This window comes from Antedon bifida, chromosome 2 (assembly GCF_963402885.1).
Source record: "Antedon bifida chromosome 2, ecAntBifi1.1, whole genome shotgun sequence".
Lineage (NCBI taxonomy): Eukaryota > Metazoa > Echinodermata > Crinoidea > Comatulida > Antedonidae > Antedon > Antedon bifida.
Window position 1 is genome coordinate 5,992,872 of NC_136227.1, and position 14,506 is coordinate 6,007,377.

General features: G+C 32.0%; 2 protein-coding genes across 5 annotated transcripts in view; one reads left to right on the plus strand and one right to left on the minus strand.

Annotated features, from left to right (window-relative positions):
* LOC144835972 (chloride channel protein 2-like) overlaps positions 1 to 14,506 on the plus strand; it is a 44,207-nt gene that overhangs the window by 13,647 nt on the left and 16,054 nt on the right. For both annotated transcript variants that reach the window (XM_078691120.1, XM_078691121.1), the window contains exons 8-12: positions 279 to 363; positions 626 to 727; positions 1,239 to 1,323; positions 2,000 to 2,149; positions 2,645 to 2,828. In XM_078691120.1, coding sequence (XP_078547246.1) covers positions 279 to 363; positions 626 to 727; positions 1,239 to 1,323; positions 2,000 to 2,149; positions 2,645 to 2,828 — 606 coding nt within the window. The remainder of the gene's footprint in view (positions 1 to 278; positions 364 to 625; positions 728 to 1,238; positions 1,324 to 1,999; positions 2,150 to 2,644; positions 2,829 to 14,506) is intronic.
* Positions 2,918 to 12,246, minus strand: LOC144835975 (uncharacterized). Of its 3 annotated transcripts, none has more exons than XM_078691124.1 (2): positions 10,939 to 12,246; positions 2,918 to 3,929 (listed from the first exon to the last, which is right to left on the minus strand). In XM_078691124.1, exons 1-2 carry the CDS (start codon positions 12,244 to 12,246, stop codon positions 3,006 to 3,008), a joined length of 2,232 nt encoding a protein of 743 aa, XP_078547250.1. In that variant the 3' UTR covers positions 2,918 to 3,005. The 3 variants fall into 3 exon arrangements, with proteins under 3 accessions (XP_078547250.1, XP_078547252.1, XP_078547251.1); XM_078691126.1 differs by lacking the exon at positions 10,939 to 12,246 and adding an exon at positions 7,597 to 7,655 and having other exon boundaries at positions 2,918 to 5,168; XM_078691125.1 differs by lacking the exon at positions 10,939 to 12,246 and adding an exon at positions 5,343 to 5,417 and having other exon boundaries at positions 2,918 to 5,168.

Below are 14,506 nucleotides of genomic sequence, written 5' to 3' on the forward strand. Positions count from 1 at the left end.
TTGAAAAATGTTGAATTTAAAAAAAGGAGTAATAATTATTAGAATTTTGACATTTTATTGCTGTTGTATTTTAATAATTTTTTTTTAATTTTTTATATTTTTTTTAGTATTTTTGTTTGAAAGGTACTTCTAAATGCCAAAGCTGTGTAACAAGAAAACACAAATTAATATTAATTTTCATCAAATCATTTAAAAAAAAAGTATAATGATTAAATTATTTTATGGAATTACAATGAAATTATTCTATGTTAAATTTTGTTGTTCTTTTCTTCTTTCAGAGACAATCACTGCATTGTTTAAAACAAATTTTCGAGTTGATTTTCCTTTTGATCCACAAGAGTTAATTGCTTTTTCTTTCATTGGGTAAGTTAAAATAAAAATCTGTGGTACTATCATGTTAAGGCCAATTTACAACGATGAGCGGTAACGGTAGCTTGTCCCATGTAGAATCTGTCTCTATCCTGAGCGGAAACTGATCGTCCACTCCGCATATTGTATAAATGGTCATAAGAAATAACATAGATTCTATATTTTTCGTTACCAATCGTCTGTGTAAATTTACCTTTAGTGATATACTTTCCTGAAACTGATTTTGTCATCTTGCAATTTTTTTTTTCTCTCACAGTGTGGTTTGTGGATTTGGAGGCGCTTTGTTTGTTTATATTCATCGAAAAATTGTTGATTTTAACCGAAAACATAAAAAGTTTACAAAAATCCTGTTAAAAAAGTAAGTAATTTTTATGGATTTATGAGTTATTTTCAATATGAAAAATAGATTTATTGTCATTTCATTATTTTATTTCATTGTTATTTAATATATCATTATTTTTATCAATAATAATATACAGTAAAACTAGTTTTCAATTCACTATGCAACAAACAATATATGTTTTAACACTTAAGCCACAAATCAAATCAAAATCAACATTTATTTCCAAAAAGGTGGCGTCACCAAAAAAGCAAAAGCTTGTGTCAGGGACGCCAAAACAAAACATTCATAAGCAGAACAGACACTCTGTTGTGTCCAAAAAGTGTCTCTTAATATTGGTTCTACTGTATGATAATAGTTTTTGCATTGTTATTAAATAGATCACCATTCCTGTCATCTAATAATTATCATATCACATTATCAAGATCAATATACTGTAGATCGATGTACCGTATTCCATACCCATTCAGCGTTGTATTATGATTTACCACTTAGATAATGATTCTTCACTTTTTATTTTTGTTTTCAGTCGTTTTATTTATCCAACATTGGTTGCACTTGTCATCACATCCGTCACATTTCCACTTGGACTTGGACAGTTTATGGCAGCAGAGGTCAGTATAATGTATATTAGTATGTGTACAGTATAACGTGCCTAATTTACATTGATAAACTGACAAAGGCCTTTTCCCTTTCTAGAGAACATAATTTGAAATAGAATTAACACTGTGAACGCCCCTCCAAGACAGTGGTATAGTCTGTGAGCCATGCCATCATGTGGGTCTCACTCATGTGTACCTCGCCATTTCATGTGTACCTAATTGTTAATATATTATATCTTATCTATTTGATATTACAGTAGAACCCCTCTTTTGGACACTCCTATTAAGGAGACACCCCTATCTGAAATCTTTGTAGAACTAGAAAATCCTTCGTTGTAAATAGCATTCATATTTTTAATTCTTATGTAAGATGATAATGCAATTTTTAAATAGTTTTACATTTTTAACAGTTTTTTTTATTTTTAACTCTTTATCTTGTATTTTAATCTGTTATACTGTAATACTGCACGTTTTAAATTGTTGCAACATTTTTTATGTTTGTTTTTTATTGTTGTTTTAATCTACCAAGCAAAGTGAATTTCCATTTTTATAGACAAATAAAATTTCTTGAATCTTAAATCTTCTTGAATCTTGAATCTATTATAGGACCATATCTTGTGTCCCGAGATGTTCACCTGGGGGTTGTACAGTATTGAATTAATCAATGTTTTTTCATTCTTCTTTGTAGCTGACACAGAAAGATCAAATAGATGAATTATTCAGCAATACCACGTGGGTTTTAAAAGAGAAGATAGATGTAGCAACCAGACAAGATCCGGCCACGTACTGGGAAAACCCAAATGTGTTTGTAACCCTTGTTAGCTTTATAGTCATGCAGGTACATTTATAAATTATTATTTATGATTTGAAATTGTAAATGTACTTCAAAGTTGTTGTCCTACTAACTTGTAAAAGTGCAAATATAAAAGACACTTTTCCAATCTGCAAAAAGTAACAACTTGTAACCAGGTTTGTATTAACAAGGCACTTTTGTGGGAAAACACACCAGTGGGAGCCTTTTTATTCCGAGTTGTTACTGCACATGTGCAATTGCCTTCATGTTTAACTGACCAATGACAGTACATGCATAATAATTAAATAGATCCTAACTATAGTTTCTCTCAAGATTTCAAAAGATTTGTGTATGTAAACTTGTAAAGCTCTGTCTACACTATACAACTAGATTGACCAAAAAAAAGTGTGATATGATATCATCATCTCCATATATGAGCACATCACATTTTTTTGTCACATAAAGGTTGATAGTGTAGACAGAGCTTAATAATTTATTCAGTGTGAAAAGGGTATAAAACAGTTCTGTTTACATTTTTAGTTTTGGATGGTGGCGCTTGCCATCACGTTGCCTGTACCAGCTGGTGTCTTCATGCCTGTATTCATCATTGGCGCTGCTTTTGGACGTCTTGTTGGTGAGAGTATGTCCGCATGGTTTCCAAACGGAATTAACAGTGGCCCTTTGGTAATAAATAATATCGTTCCTGGCGGATACGCTGTTGTAGGTAAGTTTAATCCGGTCATTTCTCGTACATTTAAAATATCGAAGTATCAATGGCTACCATGCAGTTACTAATTATTCTCAAACAACACAGGTTTGTAGTTCATCATCAGTGGTATTGAATGTGCATAGAAATTGTTTGTTTTTCTGGTAGTTTGATCAAGTATATAAAATGTGCTATTTAATAATTATATATTTGTACTTTGTTTGATGCCCAGTTTGCTACAGCTACCCTTCTTGGTTTCACAGAGATTATTGCAATTCCATAAGGTTCATCTAATCCACCATCATCATATATTCGTTTGAGAAAAACTCCATTTTGATCAAATAATTGAAGTTTGTTATCACTTGATACCAAGAGGTTTTCCTCAGAATCTATAGCTACATAATGAGGATATTGAACATGACCATCTTCCTCACCTTTGCCTACAAGAATTTTCATAAACTTATCATTTGCATCAAACATTTGTATTCTGTGATTTCTAAATTCTACAACAATCAGGTTGCCCTCCTTTGTCAGAGCAAGTCCATCTGGGCAATACATTTCTCCTTCTTTGCTACCTTGTGAACCAAATTTACCAACAAGTTCACCACTATCAACATTAAATTTAAACACACAATGACATTTCCAATCTGCAACATACATGGTTCTAGTTTCCTTATTCACTGACAATCCACGTGGTTGTTTTAATGTTCCTTTACCAAATGTACGAATTTGTTGAAATTTATCATCACATTTGACAACAGTTTTGTTTAGGCTATCACTATACACCATTTGGCCATTACTCATTTGATGTATACGAACAACCTTTACATTGTCTGGTATCTCTATTCTACCAATGAATGAACATTCTTGATTGAACTTCAATAAGTCTTTACTAAAACTAGTTACAATTAAATTGCCTTCTTTATCTAATATTACATCATTTACTTTTGCATCCTTGTTATGTACTTTAAGCTTTCCTATCTTATCAATGGTATGCACAAGTCCTAGCGCTTCCACCTTGATATTCACTGGTGATCCTTTGATTTCTTCTCTTCTAGCAGTAATCTTCATCTTCCAATCTCCTTCTTTATGACATCTTCCTGTTATTCTGTACTCTCCACTTCCTTGATGTTTCACTTCAGCTGATTCTTCACCTGATTCATTAATTAAAGTTGCAGCCAATGCAGATTTCTCACTTTCTACTGAACTTGACACAACTTTCACTTCAAATGGCTGTCCTTTTGTGACTATAATAGGTACTTTATCTTCAGCAACCTCATATGCACATTCAAAATTTGCCATTTTACCAATGCCTTCCAAATCTATTAATTTATCCAAGTTTTTAGATGGAATGAAAATAGGTACTTTTATCTTGATTGAGACATCATACTTTGATTCCAGAGTTTCTTCTTTAACAGCATCAATATTTTCCTCATGAGATCTAAGTGTTTCTCTTTCTTCTGGTTTGTTCATCATTGTGTTAATTAATGGCAACATCTCATTAACTTTCAACAGCTTTGAGTCAATATTTTTAACTCTATTATCAATAAGCTCTTTGTTTTCTTTGTCAATTTTGTCAAGGTCCATCAACAGTGCTCTTGTTTTCTCCTGAGCCTTTTTAATAATGTTTTCTTCTTGTAATTCAATCGCTGTTCTGCATAATTTTAATTTTAATTCAAAGTCGGATCTTTCTTTCATGAAGCTTTCCCTTGTTCCTTTTAGTTTTTCTTTAATTTCTTCCGCACTTTTTATAACTTCTGTAGCATTTTTATTAAACTCGTCTACAGCCATCTTGAATGGAATCACATTATGTTCATTTTGATAACAGCGTAAAACGTGTTCACATTTCTTACATCCACTTTTAAGACAAATTCTGCAATAAAATTCAAGCATGCAGTCCCTGTGATATATGCATTTATGTGGCAGATCTTTACCTTCTCCTTGAATTTTGTCCAGTGTGTACAATGGGTGGTTTTTCAATACAGGAATGATTTTATGATGTGTAATACATTGTCCACATAGATACATTTGACATTCAGAGCAGTAGTATTCAGGTTGCTTATCACAGCTTGAGCACTTTGGTGGTTTTTCAGATTCAATATTCCCAACAAATTTAACTTGATAACTTAACATTTCATTGGTAGTAAGATCTTTCAAATCAAATTGATTTAGGTCATCGTATGTCTTACAACATTTTGGACATTTTATTTTGCCGCTTGTTTTAATCAAACTCTGCAGGCAATGAAGACAGTAACTATGGAGGCACTCAAGTGTTTTTGGTTCTGTCAGTCTTTCTAGACAGATTGCACATTCAAGATCATTCTTGTCTAAGAATTGTAATGCTTTTTGTTCCGACATCTGTAAAAAATGAAAGTCTATAATTTATAAATAAAGCTATCTATTAAATATCTTAATATTATGTTATGTGCATATATTGAACAATTTGTGCAATTTAAAATTGTGCAAGGATAAGTGTACAGATTATTTTGATTATTAAAAAAAATGCTACAGTACAATAATAATAAAACTTACTATGATTAAATAAGTTATAAGAAACAAAGGTGACAAAAGCAGCTAGACATTAGTATAAATTTGAGCTAATCTAGGCACAGAAAACCAGGAAGTGATGTCATAGTCTAAAAATACTTTAATTTCCAAAATATTCAGTAGCTGTTGCTAATTGGCTAATGCAAGGATAGTTATGTTGTATTTATAGAAGAAGGTTTATTTGTATATTAAGTGCTTACATTTTTTTGCACATTTGGCGTATCATAAGATTTTGTGGACCATGACCGAAGCACTTCCGCTTTCGATCGATCTGACAAAATCAAAATAAGCTGATCACTTTTTAGGTGATCATTTAGAATAAAATGATCACCTATTGTTATTGTATAAAATCTTTATTATTATTTTTTTTCTTTTTATTGTTTCTGTACACTATTTTGTGTAACAATTATCTCAAAAAGTTTAATGTCAATGATTACAAAAATTTCAGAATATCTTTCAAATAATATAACTTAATCCTAATAAGCTTTCCAGCGTGATCACTCATCCGTGACGACATTTATACGCCATTTTGCGAAATCACATTATCAATCATATCTCCATAATTCATTATCTTATATTAATGAAATTCACTACACGTAAACTTCAGATCAAGGGTAAAAATATTAGCAAATAAAAACGCACGCGCACGTAGGTTCATGCGCGTGATATCGCGCGTTAAAAATTTAAAACGCTCAAAATTAAGTTTTGATCAATTTAGAGCATGAATTAAGGCCATTTGCGTGTTTCAAAAAATTACTGCGCAAAAATGCGTTTTTGCGCGCGCGATACTTAAAAAGCGTAAAAAATATGAATTTTGTTTACAAATCTCATTCTACTCACCATCCTTAGTACATTCACCAAATTTGAGTCAGTTCCGACTTAAAATAACGCTATACGAGCACGTTAAAAATGACAAAATGCGCACATTAATTTTACAAAAGTTCTGAAAATGGTGAAAAATAGGTCTTTTTTAAAATGAAAATAATTCTTCAGAATGCAAGATGACCCCCGATTTTTTTAACTTATTCTGGAAGCCATTGAGTTGTAGATATGAATTGACGTCATCAAATGGCCACTTGAATTTAAAAATTAGGATTTGTTATCTTTTTGTGTAGATTATCACATTCAACAGAGCGCATCTTGGTTATGTGTGCTCGAATTTCGCACAACTTTCAGTATGTGCTTGCTTAATTAATTATCTTTATCATGAGTTGACACTATCTTCATTTTAATGACGTCATCACGCGTAAAAACTTGAATAACGTAGGCCGTGTAATTTCACCTTCGCAGTAAATTTGAATATCTTACAGCTCTTCAGAATTGAAGGTTACCTTGATGATTATAATTTATTATGAAAGCTGATGAAATGTAGATATTAATTCATATAAAAATTAAGCCTATCGGATGTTGTGACGTTAACATATGGCCAGTTAAAGTGAAAAAGTAGTTTTTTCATATTTTTCGTCAAAGTTATTCACAATTCAAAGAGCGCGCACAGCGCTTCTACGTGCCAAATTTTTTTCCAAATCTTATATTTTTTTGCTCAATTAATTATCTTACGAAATTGTCATCTTAAAGTTTAGTTTGATAACGTCATCATGCCAAAAAATTAGAACATGTGTGTCCCGTAATTTCACCTATGCTACACTGTATATAGATATACAGTATATACTGTACATATTGTATATGGCATATAGGCACAACTCAGCACTATAAGCATATAATAGGATGGCATACATCAACATTTTCCGATCGTATGTTAACGTACGTGCATGTTTAAAAAAAAATTAATTTCAGTAAAATGATAAAAATGATCACCTATAATTCGTCAAAGTGACGAATTAAATTCTAGTTTACTTTATTTTTCAAATAATTATGTAATGGTGATGTAACAACAGGGATATCGATACATTAAATATTGTTGTTTAATACAAGCATATTTTCTTTATATAAACTGTATTTTTTTAAATGACAATAGAACTTAATTTTGCAATAGTACTTAATTTGCCGCCTTTAGATGCCAAATTAAGTGCGGTACCTAAAATGGCAGTGGTACATAATTTGGCGTGACACGCCCCTTCTGGTTATTTTATTTAATAATGCATAGTCTTTTTGACTTAATCAGTTAAACCAGATTGAAAGGATTGAAAATTGCGCAAGGATAAGTGCACAGATTATTTTGATTATAAAAAAAAATGTTACATTACAACAATCGGCAATAAAGAATAATAATACTTACTATGATTAAATATAAGAAAGATGAAACAAAGGTGACAAAAGCAACTAGACGTTAGTATTGTAAAATTTGAGCTAATCTAGGCACAGAAAACCAGGAAGTAATATCAAATTCTAAAAATAGTTTGTTGGACTTTCCAAAATATTCAGTAGCTGCTGCTGATTGGCTAACGCAAGGATAATTATGTTGTATTTATAGAAGAAGGTTTATTTGTATATTAAGTGCTTATTTGTGTAAAGTTTGATTACTACAACCCCATGAAATATTTTTGTAACTTTTTAATACAAAATTAAATTTAAAAACTTTAAAAACTTTACTTACATTTATTGTTCAAGTTTCAAATATTCCATAAAAAGAAAGGATTCAGCTATTTATATTTGCAGTATAAAGTCTACTGATACACATTGCTGTCTTGTCTGATTGGTGGGTTCAATGGGAGTGGGTGAAACCATTATCATATAGGTGATAACATACTGGTTTAATAACAGCTACATTATTTCCCATATTCAACTCCTTGCTAAAACTGTATCCAAGCATAGTCCTACAGATGTTTACATTTTTAAATAACAAATCATTAAACCTATTACATCACATGATGTATTTTTAGTCGCGTGGACGCGACTCTATAGTTCACTATGTCGGTCGGTTGGTCTGTCTGTCTGTCGGTCCGGTATCACTATGCGTTTTATCGCTTTGTGACCTTATCTTGATATCAGTTTAATCTAGCTAAGTCAATTTTTTACAGAATATTCCTTATGGCCAGGAATCGATGTGGTTATGTTTTCACGGTGCGCAATAAAAAATTACGCGGTCTACGCACGATTTAACGAAATCACGTTTGTAATCATATCTTCACAACCATGAATCACAATTAAATAAAATTTGGTACTCATAAATTTCAGGGCATGAATCATCATATGGCAATACAATTACGTGCGTAGCGCATTTAACACATGCGTACGCGCGCTTACAATTTTCAAAATTTATTTTTGATGAAATAAGAGTACGTTTCAGGCAATTTTAAGCGTTTACAAAATTTCCATGAGTGCGCAGGTTTTTGCGCACGCACTGCGCGTTAAATGTTATTGCGCACTCTTTTTGCCCGATTTCTGTTTTCTTGACTTACTTTTTAACTCGAAATTATGTTATACGAGCACGTCAAAAGTGACAGGCTACGCACGTGTAAATTAAAAAAATATAAATGTTTTTAAACATTTCAACATTTTTAAACATGTTCAGTAATTTCGGTCAGTATAGTTCACTATGTCGGTCGGTCGGTCTGTCGGTCGGTCGGTCTGTCGGTCTGTCTGTCGGTCCGGTATCACTATGCATTGTAGCACGCGACTTAATGGCTGTTGGCCTTGTTTATTCACAAACCTAAAAAATATAGTGTTCAATTTATGTTTTAATTAATAAGAAACTAAATACAAAAGTTACAATATATAAACTAAAATGCTGAATAATGAGCATATATTAATTTTACCCAGTATACATTATCAATAATTATATATTTTGACTCTGTTTCCTCCATATTCTACAACAGCTACTCTCCCTCCATAGATATTATGTTGATCTTTTTTCATAGATATTATGTTGATCTAATGTAACCCAACATTATTGATTTGTTTTATAAAAACACAATTGTTATCAAATTGCTGTAGTCTGTGTCTACTTGATACCAGTATGTTCTCATCACAATCATGGCTATATTCTGAGGGTAATAAACCATCTATTCTACCGTGCTCTATGAGAATTCTCATAAATTTACCATTTGGATCAAACAGTTGTATTCTGTTATTCGAATGATCTACAACAATCAGGTTCCGTTCCTTTGTGAGAGCAACATCACTTGGTCACCTCATTTGACCCTCTTTGCTACCTTCTTCACCAATTTAGGCAAGAAAGTCTCCATCACCAACATTAAACTTAAGTGCACAGTGAGCTTCTCTGTTGGCCACATATATGGTTTTAATTTTCTTATTTACTGTCAAGCCTCCATGATGTTTTATTATGCAATATATTGTCACAGAAACAGTTTTGTTTAATAAATAACTATAATATTAGAAAATTATAAATTTTTTTAAAGTTACAAAATTATGTTTTATAATCTTCATGTAATGCGCAATTGATTCCCAGCCTTTCAAAACAATTGATCAGGTGGTCAGGCCTTAATATTTACTTTACATATTTTGATCTCATTCAAAATCTTTTTTTGTTGAATGTACAAAAAATAAATAATAACAAATATGCTTGGTTACATTTTAATAACTTTTATTATTTACTTGATACTATAATTTTATTATATCTTGTTCATATCTAAGAAATGTTGATTTGATAAGTTTTACATTATTAACAAATTTAAATAAATTACTAATTATTCTAACAGCACAGGTTTGTTGTTCATCATCAGTGGTATTGAATGTGCATATATAGAAATCGTTTGTTTTTCTGGTAGTTTGATCAAGTATATAAATGTGCTATTTAATAATTATATATTTTTACTTTGTTTGATCTCCAGTTTGCTACAGCTACCCTTCTTGGTTTCTTCGATATTATTGCAATTCCAAAAGGTTCATCTAATCCACCATCATCATATATTCGTTTGAGAAAAACTCCATTTTGATCAAATAATTGAAGTTTGTTATTACTTGATACCAAGAGGTTTTCCTCAGAATCTATAGCTACATAATGAGGATATTGAACATGACCATCTTCCTCACCTTTGCCTACAAGAATTTTCATAAACTTATCATTTGCATCAAACATTTGTATTCTGTGATTTCCAAAGTCTACAACAATCAGGTTGCCCTCCTTTGTCAGAGCAAGTCCATCTGGGCAATACATTTCTCCTTCTTTGCTACCTTGTGAACCAAATTGACCAACAAGTTCACCACTATCAACATTAAATTTAAACACACAATGACATATCCAATCTGTAACATACATGGTTCTAGTTTCCTTATTCACTGTCAATCCACGTGGGTTTTTTAATGTTCCTTTACCAAATGTACGAATTTGTTGAAATTTATCATCACACTTGACAACAGTTTTCTGTAGGCAATCACTATACACCATTTGGCCATTACTCATTTGATGTATACGAACAACCTGCACATTGTCTGATATCTCTATTCTACCAATGAATGAACATTTTTGATTGAACTTCAATAAGTCTTTACTAAAACTAGTTACAATTAAATTTCCTTCTTTATCTAATATTACATCATTTACTTTTTGATACTTTTCATGTACTTTAATTAGCTTTTCTATGTTAATATCAGTGGTATGCACAAGTCCTAGCGCTTCCACCTTGATATTCACTGGTGATCCTTTGATTTCTTCTCTTCTAGCAGTAATCTTCATCTTCCAATCTCCTTCTTTATGACATCTTACTGTTATTCTGTACTCTCCACTTCCTTTATGTGTCACTTCAGTTGCTGATTCTTCACCTGATTCATTAATTAAAGTTGCAGCCAATACAGATTCCTCACTTTCTACTGAACTTGAAACAACTTTCACTTCAAATGGCTGTCCTTTTGTGACTATAATAGGTACTTTATCTTCAGCAACCTCATATGCACATTCAACATTTGACATTTTACCAATGCCTTCCAAATCTATTAATTTATCCAAGTTTTTAGATGGAATGAAAATAGGGGCTTTTATCTTGATTGATTCATCATACTTTGATTCCAGGGTTTCTTCTTTAACAGCATCAATATTTTCCTCATGAGATCTAAGTGTTTCTCTTTCTTCAGGTTTGTTCATCATTGTGTTAATTAATGGCAACATCTCATTAACTTTCAACAGCTTAGAGTCAATATTTTTAACTCTATTATCAATAAGCTCTTTGTTTTCTTTGTCAATTTTGTCAAGGTCCATCAACATTGCTCTTGTTTTCTCCTGAGCCTTTTTAATAATATTTTCTTCTTGTAATTCAATCGCTGTTCTGCATAATTTTAATTTTAATTCAAAGTCAGATCTTTCTTTCATGAAGCTTTCCCTTGTTCCTTTTAGTTTTTCTTTAATTTCTTCTGCACTTTTTATAACTTCTGTAGCATTTTGATTAAACTCGTCTACAGCCGTCTCGAATGGAATCACATTATGTTCATTTTGATAACAGCGTAGAACATGTTCACATTTCTTACATCCACTTTTAAGACAAATTCTGCAATAAAATTCAAGCATGCAGTCCCTGTGATATATGCATTTATGTGGCAGATCTTTACTTTCGCCTTGAATTTTGTCCAGTGTGTACAATGGGTGGTTTTTCAATACAGGAATGATTTTATGATGTTTAATACATTGTCCACATAGATACATTTGACATTCAGAGCAGTAGTATTCAGGTTGGTTATCACAGCTTGAGCACTTTGGTGGTTTTTCAGATTCAATATTCCCAACAAATTTAACTTGATAACTTAACATTTCATTGGTAGTAAGATCTTTCAAATCAAATTGATTTAGGTCATTGTATGTCTTACAACATTTTGGACATTTTATTTTGCCGCTTGTTTTAATCAAACTCTGCAGGCAATGAAGACAGTAACTATGGAGGCACTCAAGTGTTTTTGGTTCTGTCAGTCTTTCTAGACAGATTGCACATTCAAGATCATTCTTGTCTAAGAATTGTAATGCTTTTTGTTCTGACATCTGTAAAAAATGAAAGTCTATAATTAAAGCTATCTAATAAATATCTTAATATTATGTTATGCGAATATATTGAACAATTTGTGTAATTTAAAATTGTGCAAGGATAAGTGTACAGATTATTTTGATTATAAAAAAAAAATTTACAGTTAATAATAATAATACTTACTATGATTAAATAAGTTGTAAGAAACAAAAGTGACAAAAGCAGCTAGACGTTTAAAGGGGGGTTCCGGGTTTAAAATGAATAGTAAAAAATGTAAAATATATTTGTTTGTCTCTTGAACGGTAAAAGTTTCAATTTATAAAAGCGCCCAGTGAAGCAGAACGAAGGCTGTGAAATGAGGCCAGATTACAAGTGCAGCTACGGCGATATGACACTGTGTTACAGAATAGGAAATTCGTAAAATGGTCAATCTTCCGACGACTCGTTATCATTAACCATATCAATTACTTTTGTAAAATTATACTTATCTGATGTAATTTTAGTCGGTCTTCCCATTTATGAAGTCAATTTTCTATGAAAATTTATCAAAACAGTGAAAACTTAGATATGTTTGCACTTTACGTTTGCCGATTTTCGCACTGACTTAGGGAAAGCCTTCAAAATCAATGAAGCGTAACGTATACATTCCTGCTGAGCGAGGAGAGCGAGACGACGATACACGTGCTCTCTCTGCCCATGCTTGGCATCGTCACGTGATAAGCAGATACAGTATACAATACCAAACTGGTCGGGTCGAGTATACCCCGTCTATAATCACAACATGAACGATGTACAGTATTTGATTGAAGGTCGACTCGACCTACCGGAATGGTATAGATAACATAGCTCGAATGAGAGAGTTGGAATATTTGTAAACATAAGTATTGCTAATTTTAACAAGTGTAGCCTATAGTAAAAGGCCTGGTAGTATCAATTCGCATAGGGTCTACTACACTAGCTAGCTCAATTTTTAACTGGGCCGGATCGGCCAGGTCTCCTTCCTACTACCTGGTCTACTTGCTTGATGCAGTATCCGCTTTTTTGGAGAGTAAACTAGGCCTATTTTAGGCCTACTTAGACGATCGGGACACCATACGTGCGGACGGCGATCGGACCTTGTTTTGCCTCAATATTTACAGCCGATTTTGTAAAACGTTTTAGGTTTAGATTGTTTAGGAGTTTGGTTGATAGGATGGATTTGGATCCACTGAGTTTTGTTATTTATGGGCCAATCGTTTAGTAGTAGGCTAGCTAGGCCCATGATGGGCCCCAATGTTTTAAAACGTAGGGTAGCCATCGTGGCATGGAATCCCTAGTCAGAATGGCTCTCACCCATGACAAAAACTGATTTAGGCTAGGCCTAGCCTAGTACTTGAAGCCGATAATACGATCTGAACTATTCGAGGTATAAAAATAGTATAACTGTATACAATCTATATATAATCTGTACTAAATTTTGTATTTCATTAAATGTCAAATAAATATATGCTACTACTGTTATTATTACACTTTAGGCCTAGCTTAGAAAATCTACAAAAAATGTATTTCACAATGATCGGGTGGTCGTCGTTTGACAGGGGAGAGAGATGTAAATTAGTTGACAAACACAACGTACATGACGTCGCGAGTTTGGAATCCACTGATGACGTGATTTTGTGAATATCTCATGAATATTAATGAGCTTCCCTAAGCTGCTGAAAAACAGACTTTCCATGAATTTACCCTAAAATGTATATGAAATTTAATTTTTTTAATTTCTCGTTATTACTTCTTCATTCTGACATGTCTATATTGTTATAATATTTTTTATTTAATAAATAAACGATATTTAAAAGCAATTTTAAACCCAGAATCCCCCTTTAAGTATTGTAAAATTTTAGCTAATCTAGGCACAGAAAACTAGGAAGTAATATCAAATTCTAAAAATAGTTTGTTGGACTTTCCAAAATATTCAGTAGCTGCTGCTGATTGGCTAATGCAGGGATAATATGTTTAATTTATAGAAGAAGGTTTATTTGTGCTTATTTGCAGTATAAAGTCTATTGATCACATTGCTGTCTTGTCTGATTGGTGGGTTCAATGGGAGTGGGTGAAACCATTATCAAATGGATGATAACATCACTGATTTAGTAACAGCTATTATTTCCCATATTCAACTCCTTGCCAAAACTGTATCCAAGCATAGTCCTACAGATTTACATTTTTAAATAACAAATCATTAAACCTATTACATCACATGATATATTTGTTATTTACAAACCTAAAAAATATAGTGTT

Coding starts and splice junctions, on each gene's coding strand:
- LOC144835975 (XM_078691124.1), bottom strand. CDS start 12,246: ATGTCAGAACAAAAAGCATTACAATTCTTAGACAAGAATGATCTTGAA. Junction 3,930..10,938: donor AGATGAAGATTACTGCTAGA/AGAGAAGAAATC, acceptor CATCAAGGAAGT/GGAGAGTACAGAATAACAGG.